The sequence below is a fragment of the Andrographis paniculata genome, unplaced genomic scaffold (genome assembly GCF_009805555.1).
Source record: "Andrographis paniculata isolate CXL003 unplaced genomic scaffold, ASM980555v1 Contig86END, whole genome shotgun sequence".
Lineage (NCBI taxonomy): Eukaryota > Viridiplantae > Streptophyta > Magnoliopsida > Lamiales > Acanthaceae > Andrographis > Andrographis paniculata.
Window position 1 is genome coordinate 3605210 of NW_026137624.1, and position 23999 is coordinate 3629208.

A 23999-nucleotide genomic window follows, 5' to 3' on the forward strand; every position below is an offset into this window, starting at 1 on the left:
TTTTCGGAATTTTATTTTAATTCTTTTTTGACCAAATTCAATTTCAAATTCATATTTTCCAATTTCACTTTCTCAATTCGAAATTAATTTGAATTCGGTATTTATCGAATTAATCGAATTCAATATAAACATAATAAATTTGAATTACGATGATTTAAATTATTAATTTATTTAAAATATTATACTAATATTATTCAATATAAATAAAATAAATAATATAAAATTATAAATTTTTTTTTTACGTTTGGTGAATTAGTGTTATATAAAGTAATTTTTTTGAAAAATAAAATATATGAATATATAATATTAAATAAAATAATTATTTGAATTCAAAATCGGTAAAACCCAATTCAAAAATTGTAAAAAAAAATTCAAATTAATTTAAAAAATAATAAATTTTGCATATCAGACTATTGTCCGAATTATCAAAAACTGAATTCGAATTTAATTCGAATTCAGTCGGTAAATGAAAAATCAGTAATTTTTCACACTCCTATGAATCATTCAAAATCTTTTATTTATACTTCTCTTCTCAATAAATATATATTTAAAATTCTTTATTTTTTAAAAACTAATTTTTGTAATTAGAAATATATATATATTCGGCAATTCAAGTTTTTTTTTTTTTTTCAGTTTTAGGTGAATTAAAATAAATATATAGTACATATATTTTTTCATCAATTTAAAAAATTAGTATAAATAAATTATACATATATATGATTAAATTAAGTTATATTTGGTTGGAAGTAGGTTTTTACTATTCGTACTAATTTTTCTATTTAAAATATTAAATCAAATTAAGGAAAAAAATCAATTTTGGTTCCAATATAATCAAAATTTATCAATTTTGGTCCAAATATAAAAAACTCATCAATTTTAGTCCCAATATAAACAATTTCAATCAATTTTGGTCCCATTATAAACAATTTCAATCAATTTTGGTCCCACTGTTAAAAAAAACTATCGGAAATTGTTGACGTGGACATAACGGAGCTGACGTGGCAGTTGACCTGAAAAGTACACGACCATGTACAATTATACACGGCTATATTGTTACAGGACCATGTATATTTCAGTGTATAATTATACATGACCATATTGTTACACGGCCATGTATCTTTCTGTTTCGGTCTAAAATTTTATTTTTTTGTTATTTTTTTGTTATTTTTTTATTTTTGAATTTAAAATAGTTTATATAGTTAAAATAGAAAAAAAAATCAATAATAATCATAATATAATTAAAATATATAATTTTAGTTCAAATATAAATATTTATCGAATATGGTCTTTTGGAATATTTTATCTAAAATTCACTATTTAGCAAAACAATTTCTCTTACAAACATCTAATTATTGTATTGAAATAATAAATTAATTTTTAATACTACTATAATATACAAAATTACAAAATAGTTGTGAAATTTCTTTTACAAGCATTCAATTATTGTATTGAAATAATAAATTAATTTTTAATACTACTATAATATACAAAATTAAAAAAATAGTTGTGCAATTGGATGTTTGTAAGAGAAATTTTTTTGCTAAATAGTAGAATTTTACACAAAATTTTCCAAAAGAACATATTCGATAAATATTTATATTTGAACTAAAATTAATATATTTTTATTAATTATTGATTTTTTTCCATTTGAACTATATCAACTATTCTAAATTCAAAAAAAAAATTAAAAAAATAGTTGTGCAATTGGATGTTTGTAAGAGAAATTTTTTTGCTAAATAGTAGAATTTTACACAAAATCTTCCAAAATAACATATTCGATAAATATTTATATTTGAACTAAAATTAATATATTTTAATATTATTATTATTATTATTATTATTATTGATTTTTTTCCATTTGAACTATATCAACTATTCTAAATTCAAAAAAAAATTAAAAATACAACAAAAAAATAAAATTTTAGACTGAAACAGAAAGATACACGGCCGTGTAGAATTATACATGGCCGTGTAACAACATGGTCATGTATAATTATACACTGAAATATACATGGTCCTGTAACAACATGGCTGTGTATAATTGTACATGGCCGTGTACTTTCCAGGTCAACTGCCACGTCAACTCCGTTACGTCCACGTCAGCAATTTCTGTTAGTTTTTTTTTAACGGTGTGATCAAAATTGATTGAAATTGTTTATAATGCGACTAAAATTGATTGAAATTGTTTATATTGGAACTAAAATTGATGAATTTTTTATATTGGACCAAAATTGCTAAATTTTGGTTATATTGGGAGCAAATTTAATTTTTTTCCCTCAAATTAATGTTGAATAATATAATTTAATAATTAGGAGTGAATTTACAATTAAACATTAATTTTGAATAAATAAGATATTTTATTTATATTTAGTTTAACTTTACACAATAATAAAATACTAAGTATTATGTGCATTTTTACTATAAAAATAAAATAAAATTATATAATTTAACTTATTATATTCAGACGTAAAATTTTGAATATTAGTATTATATTGATTTACAGTGAAAATGACAAAATAAATATTTTTGTAATATATTAAAAATTATAAATATATTACTTATATTAGATAGATAATACAATTATTAATTTAATAAATAATAATATTTTTTTTTTTTACGATAAAAATAAAAAATGCTATTTTTTTGTTAAATCATATATGAACTGACGAAACCCTGTTCTGTCTTCCAATAAATCAATGAATTAATTAATGCGTTTTGGCGTTTCTCATAACCACTCCTCCAATCCCTTCCTCAAAATTCCACAATCAGTTTCAACTCTTATTACTGTAAGAAATTAAAATCAAGAGAGAGAGAGAGAGAGAGAGAGAGAGAGAGAGAGAGAGAGAGTTAGTTGCGATGGAGAATTTCTTGGGTTTGCTGAGGATTAATGTAGTGAGAGGAATGAATCTTGCAAAGAGGGATACCAACAGCAGTGATCCTTACGTCACCATCACCATGGCCAAACAGGTCGATCACCTCTCCCATTCATCGATACTGATTTCATTTACTATATATCTTCTGTGTCTCTCATCTTCAATTTTGATTATAACTTGCCTTCGATCTGATCACTTTATTTTATATATATGGTTGATGATACATAGATACGTACCTACTGTAGATATCTAGGGTTTGTTCATCTTATTTATTTGAAGAAGAAGAAGAAGAAGAAGGTGGTTTTGGAGTGAGTTCTCCAAGCCCATTGGACTTCCTAGTCCAGATCGATCTAAACCCTTTATCCAAGGGTGCGGATAAATCTGGCCTTGGGATCCATGGAGCTTCTATATTCTGTCTGAGCCTTGGGCACTTTTGTTTATTGGTCCTTTGACTTTGTAGTTATTCACTATTTGCAGACTGTTAAAAACGTTGACCGGTGTGTTTCTTTCATTTGATTTGAAAGATTATAGTTTGAGTTTTTCTATTAAAACAATATTTTGTGAAAATAAATTATATTTTTTCAAAAAATACGACATTTAAATAATAAAATTTAAAAAAATTTAAACAAAAGGGATTAGTTTAAAAATTATATTTTGTGTTTTTGATTTTATAATGGATTTATTATTATAAAAGGGATTAGTTTAACCTTTTCTTGCAAAAAAAAACACAAGTTAAGGCCTCTTTGTAAGATATGAGATTTGTTAATTTTCAAAATATTTGAAATATTAATAATTGAAGAAAAGTAAGTATTTAGTGTGATATAAATAAGCATCAAATATGATATTTTAAATAAAAATATATATTTGATGTGAGAAAAAAAAAATTAAATAAAATTGCAAATTCGTACATGTGGATGAAAGTATTATCGAAAGGAAGCCCTGAAGTTGTGAAAATTAATTCCCAAGTGTTAATTGGATCAGAAATTGAAAAGTCGTGTGGTGAAGAAAAATGTGAATCCAGAGTGGAATGACGAACTTACCCTCTCTATTGAGGATCCAAATCTCCCTATCCAACTCGTAAGTCCTCTTTCTCCCACTCTTTAATATTTTGACGCTAAATGCGGTGTAAATTTTGTTGTTCTTTTATAAAATATTATATTAAATTATTGATTAGATCCAAAATATATATATAGGGAAAAAATTATTTTTGGTTTTAATATAATCAAAATTTTTTAATTTTGGTCCCAATATAAAAATGCTTTCAATTTTGGTCTCAATATAATCAAAATTCATTATTTATGTCAAAATATAATAAAAATTCATCATTTTTTGTCCCAATATAATTTTTTTTTTTAATCAATTTTAGTCTCAATATAATAAAAACTCATCATTTTTTGGTCAAAATATAATCAAACGTTATCTTTTTTTGTTCCACCGGTTTGTTAAAAAGAAATCAAATCTTATATTTATATTTGAAGAAATTGCACAATCTTGCAAGTCTATGCCAGCATTTTTCGTCGATTTGTTGACGGTGTGACAAAAAAAAGATAAGATTTGATTATATTGGGACGAAAAATGATGAGTTTTGGTTATATTGGGATTAAAATTGATAAAAATTTTATATTTTGACCAAAAATGATGAGTTTTGGTTATATTGAAACAAAAAAATGATGAGTTTTTGTTATATTAGGATCAAAATTGATAAAAATTTTTATATTTGGACTAAAATTGATGAATTTTAGTTATATTGAGACAAAAAAAATGATTTTTTCCCATATATATATATTCAAATTTTTTCACATGAAGTTTAATATAAACAAGTAAATATGTAGTATTTTGGTTTTATATATATATTATAAATATTATTTTTTATTAAAACAAGAAACACGATACTTTTAAATGATAGTAAAAAAAGTAAATATATATTTTTATGATAAAATGAGTACTATTTATACAAAAAAAAAAAAAGGTAAAAGAGAGAACAATTTTATGTAATTTTTTGAATGAAAAATATATAGCAAATAATTGTTTGTTTTTTGGACAAAAATATAATCATAAATTAGCTAATGCAAAAAATAAGTGTGAAATTACAAGAAATGCATATTTTTTGGGACGTTTTTTCGACTAATAGTTTGTACTTGATTTTTTATTTTAAAAAAATAATATTACACTCCTTCTAATTCAAGTATCATTTTTATCATTTTGTCTATCGTACATTAATATCAAATATTTTTTATTTAAATTATAAATATAATATTACACGTACAATTATTTTATAAAATAAAGTTAAATGACAAAATTTCAAAAATTCTTACATATTTTAATTAATTAATAAAATATTATTATTTTTTAATCTATTAAAATATTTCATAAAACACTTTTGATTTGGGACGGAGAAAGTATATTATTTATAAATAATTAATATATATATATATATATTTTTATATATAATCTTCAATCAACTCGGTCTTGCACACAGGAGTGAGCCGAGCCCATTCTTTAAAGGGGTATGTAATTCAAATTAAATTCTTAGTAGATTGATTTTGGTTTCACCGTTATAATGTTTGTGTCGTTTGCTTATATGTTTTTTTTTTTTTTAGTAAACTTACATTATGTCTAAATTTATTTGCAGAAAGTTTACGATCGAGACATATTCAGCCCGGACGACAAAATGGGAGATGCAGAATTCGACATCAAACCATTTTTTGAAGCTGTAAAGATGCGGTTAGGTAATAATATTCCGAGTGGAACCGTGATCACAAAGGTAATTCCCAACAGGGAGAATTGCTTGGCTGAGGAAAGCGCCATCGTGTGGGAAAATCAACGAGTTGTCCAACACATGATTTTGAGGCTTCGAAATGTTGAGTCCGGTGAAATTGAACTCAACTTGCATTGGATCAACATTCCCGGCTCGAGAGGCTTGTAAGTAATTATAATGTTCGAAATTGCTTTGTATGTAATTTGATCCGTTGCTATAGATTATGTTGTCGAAGAATAATTCGAAGATGGATATTTATTACTTAAGAACTTGTAAAATGTTGTAAGAAGAGAGTTTGTCTGTTTTGTGTTTTATTTGTATTTTTATGTGATTTTCATTTTGATGTTTTGAAGTAAAATGATTGTTGAATGTGATAGATGATGCATGGTTACTACATTGCAAATAATCCAATTCTTTGGATTTTGATATTAAAAAAAAAAAAAAAAAAGAAAAAGAAATTATAAATTTGTCCTATGTGTAAGCCCAATTATCATTTTAAAATATTTTTACTTGCATTTGATTCTAAGACAATAACTCGACACTAGTTCTTATTCGTATCCTTTGACGTCAGAAGAAGTAATGTGCGAGGTACAATAGCACATGTGGCATAGCCGGTGCTGACGTGTATATGGCCGGAGATAAAGTGGACGATGAGGTGAAGTAACTCCGACAATAAGGTGTATAGTATAAATAATAATTTTTTTTTAAAAAAAAAATATTTATTATGTACTTTTCAATTTGGCCTAATTTGACCAAATTACAAATAAATTAATTGCAATATGGTCCAATGGAATTAAATTGAAAAATATATAAAATCAGTCCATTCTCAAGGAAACTAGGATCCATCCCCACCCCCTAACATCAAAATTTGATTCATCCCAAAAATGAAAGAGATCCATCCACAAACCCCCTTCCCAATTCAAAATTCGATTCATTCCAAATAAAATCGATCTATCCCCAAACACCCTTCTAAAGACCAAATCTTCATACATTAATCTTTTGGGTTACAAACTTACAAGAGGCTAAGTTAATTCCTGGCAGCGGTTGTAGTGCTGAATTTTATATTCAATACTGTGCTGAATAGTATATTAATTGTGTATTATTTGACAACACATAATATTACTATAGACAACACACTATATATGTTAATATAATACAAATATAACACATAAACAAAAATACGTGATATAGTCTCAACAACACATCGTGTGTTGTCTGACAGCACAAAATATTACTATAAAATACACATTGTATATGTTAATATAATACAAATACAACACACACAACAGTTCATTTTAGCACATAACATACTTTTATGCAACACACTTGTTATTATTAAAAAGTAGCGCATATTTTTATTATACACAACATATACTGTATGTAATATTAATATATGTTGTTTGTATATATAACACGTGGAGATATGATAAATCAACAAGATGCTGAAATTTTCAAATCAGCACCGTAATCATTCTCTCAATTCCTAATAGGAGAAAAATGTGCAGATCTTCAACCAAACCCTAATCGGAAAAACAATAAGACTTAAGGTCAAATCAAGTGACACCATCGACAATGTCAAGTCCAAGATTCATGATAAGGAATGTACTCTACTGGATCAACAGCATTTGATTTTCATTAGAAAACAACTTGAAGAAGGAAGAACTCTCGTTGATTATAACATTAACAAATAGTGGACTCTTCACTTGGTTATATATGTGCATTTCTTTGGTTTAGTAAATTTTGTTTGAATTTGGAGTTTTGATGGATATGGATTTAATAGATAACAATTATATTAAATTAAAATTTTATTAACAATAATATTATTGTAAATTATAAAAATATTATTTAAATTTTTTATATAAAAAAAACATTTTTTACAAAATAAAACCCTTGCGGCAGCCCTTCCTCCATCGTCGATCTCTTCTTCTTCTTTTTCGTAGTCTCCTTCTCCCTTCTTCTTCTTCTTATTCTCCTTTCTTCTTTTTCTTTTTCTTCTCGTCTCCTTCTCCCTTCTTCTACTTCTTATTCTTCTTTCTACCCTTTCTTCTTCATGTTCACTACCACAAAAGTGCTCATTTATCTCGAAAAATTGTCTCGGGAAAAAATTCTGAGACAATCTTCTGTCACGAAACCTTTGTTCGAGACAATTAGTGTCTCAACTATGATTTGAGATATTACCGCGATAAATTCTCTCGATCATAATCTCAAAATCTGTTTCGTGACAATTTATTGTTGCATATTTGTCTTGAAACACCACTGAAAGTAAAAATTATCTCAAAATAAATCACAGAAAATATATGGAAAGCATGAATTGAAAACAAGTCACGAAAAATATTCCGAGACCATAAGTTGTCTCAAAATAAATCTATAAAAATAGTTCAAAAGTAAAAATTATCTTAAAATAAGTAACAAAAAATATTTCGAGAGTTTGAATTATCTCAAAAGCGAGTCACGAAATATGTTTTAAGAGTAGAAATTATCTTAAAATGACTAACATAAAATATTTTGAAAGCTTGAATTGTCTCGAAATAAATCGTAAAAAAATAATTTCGAATATATGAATTATCTTTAAATAAGTCACTAAAATATTTATTTTTCAATCATTGTTAATGGAAGTATAATCAATAATTTTTATTAACATTATAATTATTTTTCAATTAAATCTATTTATCTATAATAAAAAATTAAATTAAAATATAATCAAAATAAAAACAAATATCTTATAATAAATATGAAAATATAAAAACTACAATAATTTGACTAGAAAACTTCCCACTAATCTAGCTAATTTTTTACTCCATAATCATAATTTCTCTCACCCACATTTACATTTACCTACCTATTTATTTTCCACGAGTATAAATAGAACTTCTCTTCTGTGGTAAATTTGCATTGTATTTGTTCTTTAATTTGTATATAATCATTTGTTTAGATGTATTGTTTTATTAATGTCTCCTTAAGTTGTTTAGATAGTTTTTTAATTAGTTAGATAGGTATGTCTATCTTATTTGGATGTAAATTTGTATAATTCTATCTGTAAATTTTTTATTTTCTACTTTTAAAAGAATAGTTGCTGAAAACATATGACAATAATGTGTGATTTTTTTGTGCAAATATTGTTTGAACGCAGCTCTATCACTATCAGATTAGTGGAAGGAAAGAAAGAATCACTATAAGAAAATATCATTTTTGTAACGAGATTTTTTCGTCTTTAAATTCACTTTTTCTGTTACTAATGATATTAGAGACGGAATTAATAATGAAATTATGTTAGCTACATGATCATTAGGGACGGAATTTCATTACAAATATACTTATTTTTTTTTTGTAGTGAATATGAAAGAACATCAGCACGGATCTCAGTAGCTCTATCAATTTCGGATCAGAAGATTAGTCATGACAAATTATATATTTCTTTTTATTGGAGGAGATGTAGCTTTTATGAGAATGAAGGATTGAAGAACTTCATTGTGATGGAGACATAATTTTCAGCCTTTTTTTTTTTTTTTCTATATACGTATTATAATGAAAATTGTAGTTTGATTCTAGTGTGCTTATTTGAAATACGATGTAATAATTTGTGATAGTAATTTTGTTTTAATTGATGATATGCACAAATTTTAGTAGAAATGTAATATAAAAAGGCCAACAAATATATTAATTAATTATATAGTATAAAATATAAACTTGAATTTTGTTAGAATTATTTTAAACGAAATAGTATAAAGTATTGGATATTTTAACAATTGTTTGATACAAATTATAGCCTAAAAAAATTATCACATTTGTTTGAGAGAAAAATATAATCTCGGATATTGTCAAGGGTATTCGAGACAATATATTGTCTTGGATATTGTCCCGGATTTTTGAGATATAAAACAAAATCTAGTTTCTTGGACATTGTCATAGTTGTTCGAGATAAATATAGTCAACTAAGTTTGCGAGTATTTTCGAGATAATATATTGTCACAATATTTTCTCGGTCAATCTAACAAGATAATATGTCTCGGCTTTCTATGACCTCGCAAATTGTCACAATCAAACGGCCACGGAAAATTTTTTGAGACAATTTCCGAGAGTATTCAACAAATTGTCTCGTATCTATATTGATTCCAAGACAATTTTTTCGAAACAATTCAATATATTTCTAGTAATGGTTCCTCTCTTTCTTCTTTCTTCCTTCTTAGTTTACAGTAATTGGACAGCAAGTTTTGGAGAAAAACTGCCGAAGGAATAAAGGTCTCTTATGCATGCAAAGTGAAAGAAAGGAGGAAGGTTAAAACAGTAATTTCAAAAAATGATAGACAAATTGGAGTTGTATTAAAATACCACCTCACTTCCGTACGTATCGTTTTGAGGGTCTCATTTAGTTTTTGCGCATTGATATTTGAATATTAATTATTATATAACGTAATACAAATTAAGAAAAATTGAAAAAAATATATTTTTATTAGTGTCTTATAATACTACTATAATGACATTTGTACAAAATATTATATAAATATAAAGATATTTTTAACGTTAAATACAATAATACAAAAAATAAATAAGAGCTTTAGAGTAGAACGAAAAGAAAAATAAATTATATGTGTCATTCAAGAGAATAGACATAAAAATTATTAAAATTTTAAAATTACTATTTTTATATTTATATTATACACATCATTGCCAGAAATAGTAACCTCAGTGTTCACCTCAAATCCGACCATGTAATAAGACAATCATGAAGTTATTGTTCTAAAATCAGACCTGAAAAAACAATTATCTAATAATAATATATCTAAACTTAATATTTATTCAAATTATTTATATTGTATTATTTATAATTTTCTTCAAATTATATTATTAATGTTTTTTATAAAATACTATATTACATTAAAATATTATAAAAATTTAAATTTAAGCATTATATAAAAATTAAATTTTAAAAATTTATATAGTGTTTCAATCATAAAAATATACAGGGGTGTGTTTCTTTTAATGAATTTGAGAAAAAAATTAGTTTCAATTTGGTATTAAAATATATATGTTTTGAAAAATATAAAGTTCAAATAATAAAAACTCAAAGTTTTATGACAAAAAGAAAAAAATAGCCTCTTATGTATCATATTTAAAAAAATAATTTGTTTTTACCATAAATTTAATATAACATAAAAATTGAAATAAAATAGTAATAATTAAATAAAGTTGAAATTTTGAATAAAAATTTTATTTTTTAAAAATAAAATAAATAAGTAAAAGGAAGCCACAAAAGCATAAATTCTAAAATTTTGTTATATACTCCCTCCTTTCCGGTCCAAAGGGGCTCTTTGCGATTTTGTAGTAATTAAAAAATAATACTATTATTTTATTAGTTAACGAGAGTGTGTAAAATATTTTTGATATTTTTTTCTTTTGACTTTATGTAAATAGTAATGATATGTTTATAATTTATGTAAAATTTAAAAATATTTTGGTACCGGTGTATAATTACTTTTACTAAAATAAAATAGGAAAGTGATACTTTGGAGTGAGGCGGTCAAAAATGGTAAAAATTGTACTTTGAGTTGGGATTGAGGAAATATATATATATATTTGTGTATATAACTAAGTAAAACTTACTAGTTTTTAAATGGAGACGTTGAATTAAAAATCTAATTGTGGGTTAAATATAATTATTTAGACGATCAACTAGGTTAAACTTATGTTAAGTGATATATAAATTTATTGTGTTTAAATGTATTTAGTAAGTGCAGGCCTCCAATGTGCAGAAACTCGATAACTTATTAATTGAGTGATAAGACCAAATAATAATAAGATATATATATATTATGGTTGTGATCACAGGTCTAGGCTCACCATCTATTACGTTTCATATTTTATCATGGAAGTAACGACAGAACCCTAGAGGTTTTCTCTCTCATGAAGGGTTGGGTCATAGGCTTGAAGAATACAAAGTCCTTCATCAATTTGCAGATTTGCATTCGATTGTGCTAATGGAACACTACAAAAAAAAATCATTTTTGTAAAAACATTTTTTTTTGTCTCTAAATCTACTTTTTCCGTTAGTAATGACATTAGGGACAGAAATATGAACGGAATTACGTTAGCTACGTGAACTTTAAGAACGGAATTCCGTTACAAATATATTATTTTTTTTGTAGTGGAATCATGTTAGATTTATTTACTTTATTTTATTATTTCAATTATTTCAACACTGACATATCTTGGGTTTATGATTTAATTCCCGGTAAGTTCCAACAATTGGTATTAGAGTTTTTCCGTGTTAAATTATTGATATATGTTGGTAGATTTTGAATTGAAATCACTTTGCTCTATGATCGAAATTATTTTCATATATGTTACAATTAATTAATTGATCTTTGTTTCAATTGTTATTGATTTAGCTCTCATCGATTATAGTATTTGGTTGGATTAATTAATTGTTAAAGCAATCAATTGATGTTAACGGGATATATATATATATGATATGTATGACATGGTAATATCATGAATTCATTACTCTGAATACTTCTTATTAATTTTAATAATTGTTTAATGAATTGAAATAAAATGTCTGATTTGCATCGATCATATGTCAGCGAAAATCATTATGAATGTGTGTGCAATGTTTGTCTGATTATTTATTTATTATTATTTGTTTAATATGATTCATGGAATGGAATACATATGCACATATAATTGTGTATATAGAATCAAACGTGTGTATACAAAGGTGTCAAAATTAAACCCGACCCGACCCCGAAAAATTGAATCCGTTCGACTTGGAATTTATCAGGTTCGGGTTTGGATATTTCGGGTTTGAAAAAAATCGAGTCTATCCAAACCCGAAAGAAAAAAAATTCGTGTCGTCTTCGGATCGTGTTTCGGGTTGACCTGATAATCCGAATATAAAAATCAGGTTAGGTTTTGGGTTTTGTGTTTCGGGTTGACCTGAAATTTTTATTACTATTATTTTAATTTATAATATTTATATTATTTTAAATATAAAATTATATAAAAATTAAAATAAAAATGATTTTTTTTAGGTTAATTTAATTTTTTTAAAGTTTTCGGGTCTGTTTTGTATCGGGTTCGTATCGGGTTTGTTCGGATTTCGGGTAACCTGAAACTAATTCAGGTCAACCTGAACCCGACCTGAAAAAATTCGTGTCGTATTCGGGTCTAGGATTTCAGGTCAAATTTCGGGTCTGGGTCGGGTTCGGTTGACAGTTTTTTTGTTATCCACATGGCTCAACCCGATACGAATACTACCTGAAAACACGAATTGACACCCCTAATTTATATGACCATTTATTGATTTATTTTAATTTGGGTTAATGTGTAAATGTGTTGTATCAATTGCATTTACTATCTGCGAATTTAATATCAATTGACTGTGACTCAATCAGATGTGAATTACTGATTAATCTTGTATGTTAATGTCTCCAATTACATTTATTATGTGCAAAATTTATTAATTATTGCTAATTTTCTATAATCAGATTCATTTTGATATGTTTGAGGATCCAATTAAATTTGGGATACAATAGTATATGGTTTGTTCAAATACGATTATAATTGCTTAATTTATTAATTTATAGTATCTTTTGATGACATATTTGTTATTTGAATAATGTCCTTGTATTTAGTACTTTCTTGAACTATTTGATTATTTTAATGAGGCCAGAAATTAATTGTTACTCTTAAATTTTTCATTTGTATCTGATATACATATTCGTTTCTTTAAGGTGAATTTAATTAGCAATAAATAATATAATGTATTTTATGAATTGGTTGAAATAGTTATGTTGCCAAAACAGTCTCTGCTGTGTAAATCAGTTTATTTTATATATTCGAAAGTTTTGTGTGTGATTTATAAAACTATTGATTGGCCCAAAGGAAAATGTAATCAAACGATTAAATAGTTACATGCATGTTTAGCAACATTGAGTGTGATAATGATAATCTGATTATTTGTGTGTGAATAATAAATTTGTCCAAAGATGAAGTATTTTTTGACACACTACTTTATTCTCAACATTCGATTATCAAAATAAGTTCATCACTCACGAGTTAGTAATTTTTCCAAAGATAATCTATGATATTACTCGATAACTTGTGATATGATTACTAGTTTATTTTATAAATTCACATACGGAACATTCAATTGCTTATAGACATGTGCATTTTGTTGCTTATACACATTCTTTATTTTTATGAAATTAGTCCCGTATACATTGAACATGATTTTAATTCTAATTTGGTTTAAGAAAATTATAAATTCATTAATAATGTTTGCTGCGTTTTGACAGTGAAAATCAAATATTTGAAGTTGACAAAGTAACCTCTCTTCTATGAGATTTTACTTGATAATGTAAGTGTTTATATGTATTTTAATTCATGTGATTATTCTTCGGCCCAAAGGTAGGTAGTAATTGACATAATGAAATATACATTTACGATAATATGTATGAGATGATTATATAGTTTTAATTTATGTGAATAGTGAATAAATCCAAAGAGTGGTTTACTGAGTGACATTAATTATTATTTGTATATGATTATTGCAACAAGATAACGACTAGCAATCAATATTATTGATCCAAAGATTTATCATTGATGTTGCATTTAGTGTCTTGGGATGAAAATACATTATTCTTGAATTTCATTATACTTCATAAGTATTTATACATATACTTTTCAGTAAACACTATTTGGGGACAACTTTAAGCACTGAAAAGAATCAATATTACTTTATTTGAGTTGCATGAATCTTGACTTGACATTAATAATAGACCAACTTACTCATATGACATAAAACACTCTGACAAAAAACGGTTATTTGAGAAGTAAAATAGATCTAATCGCCTTAGTCTAATGATCATAGAGAAAAGCATTCCAAAAATTTTTTGGGGTACGATATCTAATGATATCACTACTGCCAATGAATTTTTGTCGAAATTAAATTTTTTTTTACCAAAAGCGATAAAGCGGACATGAACACTCTTATAAAGAGTCTCATTACTATGAGGTATAACAACAAATGTAACATAAGGGAGTGCATTCTAAACATGTCTAATATTATTGTTAAATTGAGGACACTTAAGTTAGACATTTTGGAAGACATATTGGTCCTATTGGTCTTGATCTCACTTCCAGCTCCAGCTCATTAGACTCGTTCTAAGGATATGAGAAGAAAAATTATGCTAAGTATCACAAATGACGCGTGATGAAACAAACTTTTCTTAATTTGGTTTGTACTGAAATTAAAAATAATTTCAATTCATAGACACACGTGAGGGGTAGATTTTGGTGTAACAACTCACATCAGTATGCCTATGCAAGATTATTTGTCTTTATTTCCGAAAGTTAATTGATGGTGAAAGATACATCTATCTGAGTGACCGCAATAAAGTTAAAATTGAAGTTATTGACAATTTGAGATTGTTTTAAGTACTAGTTTTTATTTGAATTTGAATGAAACATTTTTTTTGAACTAGATTTGAACTAGTACATTACTTGATGATAAAATCGTCATTTGTTTAATAGTCTAGCTTCATATTATGAATTAAGGGTAAACTGTTTTTTTAATCCTGTAACTGGACCCCCTTATCATTTTAGTCTCATAAGTGGAGTCTGTCGCAAACTAGTCCCATAAGTGAAAACATTTCGCTATTTTAGTCATCCGGCGCCGGAGATGACCGCGTGGCTCGCTGGAGGTGACGTGTCCGCCAGGTGTCGCTGACCTGGCGGACACGTGGATTTTTTTCTTTTTTTCATTTTTTTTAAAACTTATTTTTAATTTTATTTATATATTTTTATTTTTTTTATTTGGTCTAATTAAAAAAAATTTTAAAAATTTAAAAAAAAAATGAAAAAAAATAATAAATTCACGTGTCCGCCAGTTGTCGCTGACCTGGCGGACACGTCACCTCCGGCGAGCCACGCGGGCGTCTCCGGCGCCGGAGGACTAAAACAGCGAAAATTTTTCACTTATGGGATTAGTTTGCGACAGGCTCCACTTACGGGACTAAAAATGATAAAGGGGTCCACTTACGAGATTAAAAAAACAGTTTACTCATGAATTAATTATTGAACATATTCATATAACTTCCACGATTACAGATCCGCTTAATTACTAAAGGGTCTCCACATAAGTTCTATAATGAGCATATTGCTCATATTATAGTGAAATCATATTTGATATTTTGGTTTAGTTGGAGCTGATTAGTAGTGTTCAAATCCAATTAAAGTTACTTCATTTTATATTGTAATATTCAGTATGCACTGTTCAGTATTCAATTTTAATTCAATATTCAGTTGTTATTAATTAAATTTAAGGTGGATCAATTGGAAATAGGCATGTGAAGATCATGTTACATGAAATTTTCATATTGTGCATCCGCACTTGATTGAATCTTAAGTTATATTAATGTTGTGACCATTGATCGGTATCATTGCAATAAATGCAGTGATAACCGCTTTGATCCCCGTTGATGCAATTTATAGATAAGATTGATAAAATACATTAAAAGACCTGATCGCTAAATTTTAATAAGCTTATAAGGTTATATAGTGTACATTTACCCAAATGAGAGATTGTTGGATTAAAAATCTAATTGCGATTTAAATATAACTATTTGAGCTATCAGTTATGTTAAACGTATATTAAGTAATTTATAAATTTGTTGAGCTTAAATATATTTAATAAGTACGTACTTCCTATGTGCAGAAATCCAATAATTTATTAATTGGGTGGTGAGACCAATTATTATAAGGATATATATTAAGATTGTGATCCCAGATCTAGGCGCAATATTCATTATTTTTCATATCTCATCGCGGAAGTAACGACATAAACTCTAGGGATTTTCTCAAGAGAGATTGCACCATAAGCTTAAGAACACAAAATCCTCCATCAATTTACAGATTTGCATTCCATTATGCTAATGAAATCATATTAAATTTATTTATTTTAATTTATTATCTCAATTATTTCAACACATAATGATGTTTAATTTTTGATAAGTTCCAACAAGATATCCCAACCTATCATTAGCATACAATTAAACTTCAACCTAAAAAAAAAACCATTACCTTTAGAATTATGAAAGTCTTCTATCTCCCAACATTCATACTCGAATCTGTAACCAAAGCCTCACCGGAGCTCACCGACGGATTGCTCGCAGCATAATACATAGCCACCGGCATTTGCGCCGGCAGCTTCGGCAACTCCGCCTCAAAATTGAGCACGTGCGCCGCCATGCGTATCGGCGGCCTCAAGCTCCGGTCGGGATGCGCACACCACAGCCCGACCACCGTCAAACACTCGGCCTGCCACCTGTCGATATCCGCCCCGATTTTCCCATCCACTCCGCCCAACGCCTCGCCGGCGCCGTACAAATCCCAAACCCACTCCACCAACCCTTTCCCGGTCGCCTTATCGAGCGGATCCACCGACCTCCGACCCGTAACGATCTCCAGCACCACCACCCCGAAGCTGTACACGTCCGACTCCTTGCTCGCCCGCCCCGTCGTCACGTACTCCGGCGCCAGGTAGCCCAACGTCCCTGCCAGCCCGGTCGTCTGCGGGCCGAGCTCATGGTCCATCAGCCGGGCCAGCCCGAAGTCGCCGAGCTTCACATTATAGCTCGAGTCGAGCATCAAGTTGCTCGACTTGATGTCTCGATGCAGCACGCATTGATCCCATTCCTCGTGTAGATACAACAACGCCGATGCTAACCCGAGCGCGATCTTGTACCGCTGATTCCAACTCAGGGGACTCCGGGTTCGGCCGAAGAGGTGGTAATCGAGGCTGCGGTTGGGCATGAACTCGTACACGAGGAGGAACTCGCCGCGGTCGTGGCACCACCCGATTAGCTGCACCAAATTCCGGTGACGCAACATGCTTATTATCTTCACCTCTGTTATGTACTGCTTCTTGCCCTGTTTTGATCCCCCGGAAAACTTTTTCACGGCTACCGGAATATCCATTCCGGTGAGATGCCCTTTGTAAACCGCTCCGAATCCGCCCTGTCCGAGCTTCTTGTCGGCCGAGAAGTTGTTGGTCGCCAAGGCTATGTCCTTGTAAGAAAATCGCCTCGGCCCGGCCCCTTGTTCGAGATCGTTGTTTATCGATGTCAAGTTCGTCGTCTCGTCTTTACTTTCGCGGTTCTTTTTCCTTTTTCTCGACAATAAAAAGCCGGCGGCGGCGATCAGAATGCAAGCTAAGAGGCTGAATCCGACAGAGTATCCGATAGTTCTGTTTTTGTTATGGCTTCCGTTGTCTTCCGGTATGTCGAGACCGGAGGCGAATTCCCACGCTACGAGTGCGTTTATTTCTAGAGTGCGGCCGGTGGCGGCGGAGATGCCGACGATTACCCATTGAGGGAGAATCTTCTTGAGGTCGAGGCTGTAAGAGAGGCTGGAATTGGGGCGGCCGCCGTAGCTCCAGAAGACGGTGAGGTTTTGTACGGCGGCGTTGTACACAATCCAGGCGGTGCCGATTTCGCCGCTGTGGAGGCTGACGTTCCATGGGGCGGTGACGGCGGAGGTGATGGAGTTGGTGTTGATCCCGACGTGCTGATACTTTGGATCCCAGTCGTTGGAGAAGGTGTCGAACTCGACGTGCACGATCTGCGTCTCCGGGAGGTCGGTGGTGGTGGTGTTGAAGAGGCCGAGGAAGCCGCCGGCGGAGTTGGGAGGGATTTGGTAGCCCGGCGGGGCGAGGAAGAAGGTGAAGCCGTTGCCGTATTCGGTGCGGTTTTGGAGGTCGATACGGAAGGAGAAGCGGGAGGTGAAGTCGGTGAGTTGGCCGGAGTTGGTGTCCCAGAGAGGGATTTTCCGGTTGTGTATGACTCGGCCGACGCGGCAGTTCCAGTCGATGTTGGTGATCTGGACTTCGCCGGCGGAGTTCTCGGCGTCGCCTTCAAGGACGACGGCGGACACGTCAGGGCCGAACTTTTGAACCTGGAAATTCACCGAGTGGGAAAATGGGAAAAAGATGAGTACAATCAACACTGTGGAGATCATTGCTTGCATATTTCCTTGCTTGCTTACAGATTTTTAAGTCATCATCTGGTCTGCATGTATTACATATATAGATATATATATATACATATGTATATGCGCGTGAAAACAATCAAAACATTACTCGTGTTTTTTCGCCTTTGATATTTGTCTTCATCAAATAATTATTTTTTAATACTCTCTCTCTCTACCATAATTAGATATCCATTTGTTTTTCATATAATTTTTAAAATATTAGTATTATATTAAAATATAGTAGGAATGAAATAGAAATAATTAAAATAATTTTATTAATATGTGTAATATAAAAGTAATGACAATTGTGTAATATATTGTAAGTTGTAAGGGTATTTGTAATGTTACGGTTACTAAAAAAGAAAATGAATATTTTGTTATGGGACGGACTAAAATAAAAAAATTGGATACTTTGTTATGATACGGAGCGAGGGAGTATAATTTAAAATAAATATTACCAAAAACAAAATATATACCTATTTGAATATTATATACATATATGTTCCTTTCCCTCAAAAATAAATAGATAAATAAAAATCAATAATGCAATAAAAATATTATAATTATATTATTAAGGCACTTATTTATATCTAAAATTAAAAATACATTAATTCAAAAACTCAAACATAATGAAGTATTCATTTATTTTTTGCATTGTCATACTTAAAATTTAAAATATTTTTACATTTGTATAATATATTTTACAAATATCATTATATTTGTATTAGACAATACTAATATAAATATTTTTGTATTTTTTTCTTTAATTTGTTTATACAAGAATATAATATAAATAGTTAAAAAGCTACATGCAAAAATCAAATTGATACCTATTTAAGGGACATAGGTAATTAGGTAGTATTATTTAGTGCAAACTTATTTCAATAAAAAAATATATTCTCTTCAACAAAAACTTAAATATATAATTTTTTTTATTATTTTAGTTCGTCTTATTAGTAAATACCAAAATATATTTCATTTTTACAAACTATTACTTTCATTTGTATTTTGAAGAATAAAAATATTAAAATTATTTTATATACATTTACATACTAATAAAATATTATTATTTTTTAATTTATTATTAAAAAAAAAAACCAATACATACATTGAGTTAGAATGTGGAGTATACTCAAATCAATATCAAACTAAAATATTATTCAAATTAAATTTCAAGTAAAAAATACAAACTAAAACCAAATTCAGTTATTTAGTATCCAAAACTGTTATCTCATATTTATGTTTTATTTAAAATATTAGTATTTGAATTCTTTTTCCGAACTAAGTTAGTCGAAATTTTAGTAAGTTAAGGTGTTTTACCGCCTCAAAAAAATCTTCGGCTCCACGTCTCAAATAGAAACATTTAGGATGAACACGAAAATTAAAAAATAATAGTATTATATTGAAAGTAGGTGTAAAAGTGTTTATAAAAAACCAAAATATTCTTATAATTTTGTAAAAATGTGGAAAGGTAGTTAGCAAAAATGTAAATGAAACTATTGTTTTGAGACGAACGGAAATGACAAAATTGCACTATCGTTTTGAGACTGAGAGAATATAATTTTTTAATTTTTAATACAGTACTGATTTTTCCGATCAACACTGTAACTCTTGTCATAGTATATTCTATTTTTTCACAAATAATTAACATTCAATACAAAATATTATTTTTTTTATATTATCGATATAATTTCTTACATCACACATTAAAATACCTTAAACTAAAATATTAAAGAAACAAACATAAGACAATAACACAAGCATACTAAAATATTAAAGAAACAAACATAAGACAATAACAAAGCAGACATTCATTTATTTGAATTATAAATATAATTCTATCAGGATGGATATATAGATATAATAAACGCGTCTCCGGCGACGACTTAAGTGTCATTTTTTATGTTATCTGCATTACATTTGAAGGTTTCATTCCAATGTAAAAACTTCTTTTTCGTTTTTTTTTTAGGATGATGGCGTAAATTATATTGATAATATAAAATTTAATATTTTATGTTGAATTATTTAATTTTTTGTTAATAAATAAAATATATATTATATCTTTTACAATATTGATGGGGAATTATATCACACAAAAACACAAAATGAACGGTGTAAAAAGCCTTCAAATATTTTTTTAAATTTGATTTAAATTCCTGTATAAAATAGATTTAAATTCAGTTTCTACGGGTTATTTCAAGATACTATACTCTCTATTTTTGTAAAATATTTATTGAGATATTTTAGATATTTAGTTTTAGATTTAGTAGATTTATATCTAGATTTGATCTTATTCATAGATTAGATTACTTAGATTTGAGTCTATCGAGTCTATTTTGTATTGCCTATATATATGCTCCTTATTTTAATGATTAATAAGATAATTTCATTATTTTCCCCCAAAATTTCTAACATGGTATCAGAGTCTATTTTTCTCATGCCGGAGATATAGCCTACCAACCCGTGTTTCTCCGGGTACATTCAATCTGGATTGTACCCGGAGGTCTTGTGATTTTGAGATTATGCCTTTGCAAGTTGTCTTTTTGCAAATCTGTCTCGTCTCCGATCTCCATCTGTCCGCTGCTTGTCTGTTGCTTGTGTGTAATCTGAAATCTTCGCTACTTGTCTGTTGCCTGCGAGCGATCTAAAACGATCTGCCATATGTCTGTTGTCTATTTGTTGCTGCGTACGATCTGCCATCTGTCGTTGCCTGTCTGTTACCTGCGTGCGATCTGATCTGTCCGACGTTTGCGATTTGTCTGTTTTCGGCTCCGGTGGAGTCATGTCGTTTTAGGCTCCGGTGGAGTCATCTCGTTTTTCGGCTCCGGTGGAGTCATTTTATTTTTGGCTCCGGTGGAGTATCTCGTTTTCGACAGCTCCGGTGGAGTTATGTCGTTTTCGGCTCTAGTGGAGTCATCTCGTTTTCGGCTCCGGTGGAGTCCTATCATTTTTAGCTCCGGTGGAGTCATCTCGTTTTCGGCTCTGGTGGAGTCCTGTCGTTTTCGGCTCCGGTGGAGTCATCTCGTTTTCAGCTCCGGTGGAGTCCTGTCGTTTTCGGCTCCGGTGGAGTCCTGTCGTTTTTTGCTCCGGTGGAGTCATCTCGTTTTTGGCTCTGGTGGAGAGTCATCTCGTTTTCGACTCTGGTGGAGTCATCTCGTTTTCGGCTCCGGTGGAGTCATCTCGTTTTTTGCTCCGGTGGAAAGTCATCTAGTTTTCAACTCCAGTGGAGAGTCGTCTCATTTTTTGCTCGTCAACTGCTAATTTTATTTATGTTTTCTTTTTGCGTTTATATTCAAATTTCTTATCAAACTCAAGTTGGTTTCTGTTATACCACTTGAGTTTGAGGGGGGATGTTGAGATATTTTAGATATTCAGTTTTAGATTTAGTAGATTCATATCTAGATTTGATCTTATTCATATATTAGATTACTTAGATTTGAGTCTATCGAGTCTATTTTATATTGCCTATATATAGGCTCCTTATTTTAATGATTAATAAGACAATTTCATTATTTTTCCCCAAAATTTCTAACAGTTTTAAATATTATCAGGTCCAAGGTGAAAGACATGATTGTGGGTCACTGGTATGTATATTCTCTGAGAGTTACACTTTATGCAACACGAAAACTTACCCAATTTTTTCCGGTACATAATACAGTACCATAGCATTATTTAACATTTTTCGTATTTTTCCATATAATACTCAAATACCAAAATTATAACAAAACATCTTGTATACAATTTTAATATTTTGGTATTCAGCATATCGGTATATACAATAATTAAATTATTTTTAATTATTTTTTCAAAATTATATATCGCTTTTTTAATTTTAGTGTTATAGAATAAAATGATGTTATATCAATACCATACAAGCAAATCGATATACCAATTATCGGTGTTGTTTGATATATAATATCTCATATATCAAATTTTCAATGTACCAAATGTTATGACTCATTGTATTTTATGACTCATTATATAGGTGTCATTTAGGTGTGTTTCCAAGTCATCAAATGAGATGACGTATAAATATGTTGCTATTGTATTAATTTGAGATAGATAATATACGATTATTATCCCCCCCCCCTCTTCTCTCTCTCAATCTTCCATTCTCTCTCTAAAATTTAATACTCACAACACACTATAAACATATACTTTATTACATATCCTTATATACTTATATATATATATATATCTATTTATATTATATATTTTATAATACGTTATCAGCACGAGGCTTTGCCGAGGAAGTGCACATAAAAGATAGCGTATTTTTTTTGTTGTTTTTGTTGTATTACTCGGAAGGTTGCGAAATTTCTGGTAAGTATTTATTTTCTTTTAATCATGTCTAATATAGCAAAATTTGAATTTCCCCCACTGGCAATTACCGGAAATAATTATATGCCGTGGGTAATGGATGTCGAAATGCATCTCGAATCCATGGGGCTTTCGAAAACAATAATTAGTGAAAATGAATGCACAAATCAAGAACGTGCAAAGGCAATGATTTTCGTCCGTCATCATATTGACGAAGCCCTAAAAATGGAATATTTAATGGTGAAAGATCCATTTGAATTATGGACAAATTTGAAAGATCGATTTGGACACTTGAAATCTGTTATATTACCGAAAGAGAAACATGCATGGCAACACTTGCGATTGCAAGATTTTAAAATAGTTGTTGATTATAATTCCATGATGTTCAAAATCACGTCCCAGTTAAGATTTTGTGGAGAAAATATTTCTGATAGGGATATGTTGGAAAAAACATATACCACGTTTCATGCCTCTAATATAGTTTTACAGCAACAATATCGAGAAAGGGGTTTTAATAAATATTGTGATCTTATTACTTGTCTGCTTGTTGCTTAACAGAATAACGAATTATTGTTAAAAAATCACGAATCGAGGCCAACTGGTGCGAGTCCATTCCCTAAAGTGAATGCGACTCAGTGTTTAAATAATATGCCTAGATTCTACTGTGGACGAGGTCGCGGACAAAGCAGTGGACGTGGACGTGGATTTAGTCGTGGACGTGGATTTGGTCGTGGACGTGGAATAAGTCGTGGACGTGGAGCCGACCATGGACGAGGTCGTGGCAGGTTTGTTTATTACCGTCAGGGATATTTTGATGAACATGAATCAAATAGGCCTATGAAGTGGCCTCAGAATGATATTGGTCAGAGTTTAAAGAAAAACGAGGATAAATGTTATCGTTGCGGAATGACAGGGCATTGGTTCAGAAATTGTCGTTCCAATTCTTATTTTGTTGAGCTGTACCAAAATTCCCTGAAACAGAAAGACAAAGTGCCTGAAGAAGTTCAAGCACCGGAAAATGT

The 23999-nt window shown here is 29.5% G+C and overlaps 2 protein-coding genes across 2 annotated transcripts; one reads left to right on the top strand and one right to left on the bottom strand.

Annotated features, from left to right (window-relative positions):
* Nucleotides 1-2732: 2732 nt before the first annotated feature.
* Nucleotides 2733-5968, top strand: LOC127242476 (protein C2-DOMAIN ABA-RELATED 4-like). Its single transcript, XM_051262035.1, has 3 exons — nt 2733-2967; nt 3855-3950; nt 5506-5968. The coding sequence occupies exons 1-3, from the start codon at nt 2857-2859 to the stop codon at nt 5797-5799; spliced, it is 501 nt and encodes a 166-aa protein (XP_051117992.1). The 5' UTR covers nt 2733-2856; the 3' UTR covers nt 5800-5968.
* Nucleotides 5969-16605: 10637 nt separating this feature from the next.
* Nucleotides 16606-18676, bottom strand: LOC127242295 (L-type lectin-domain containing receptor kinase IX.1). The gene has a single exon (XM_051261779.1). The coding sequence runs from the start codon at nt 18652-18654 to the stop codon at nt 16732-16734; it is 1923 nt and encodes a 640-aa protein (XP_051117736.1). The 5' UTR covers nt 18655-18676; the 3' UTR covers nt 16606-16731.
* Nucleotides 18677-23999: the final 5323 nt, after the last annotated feature.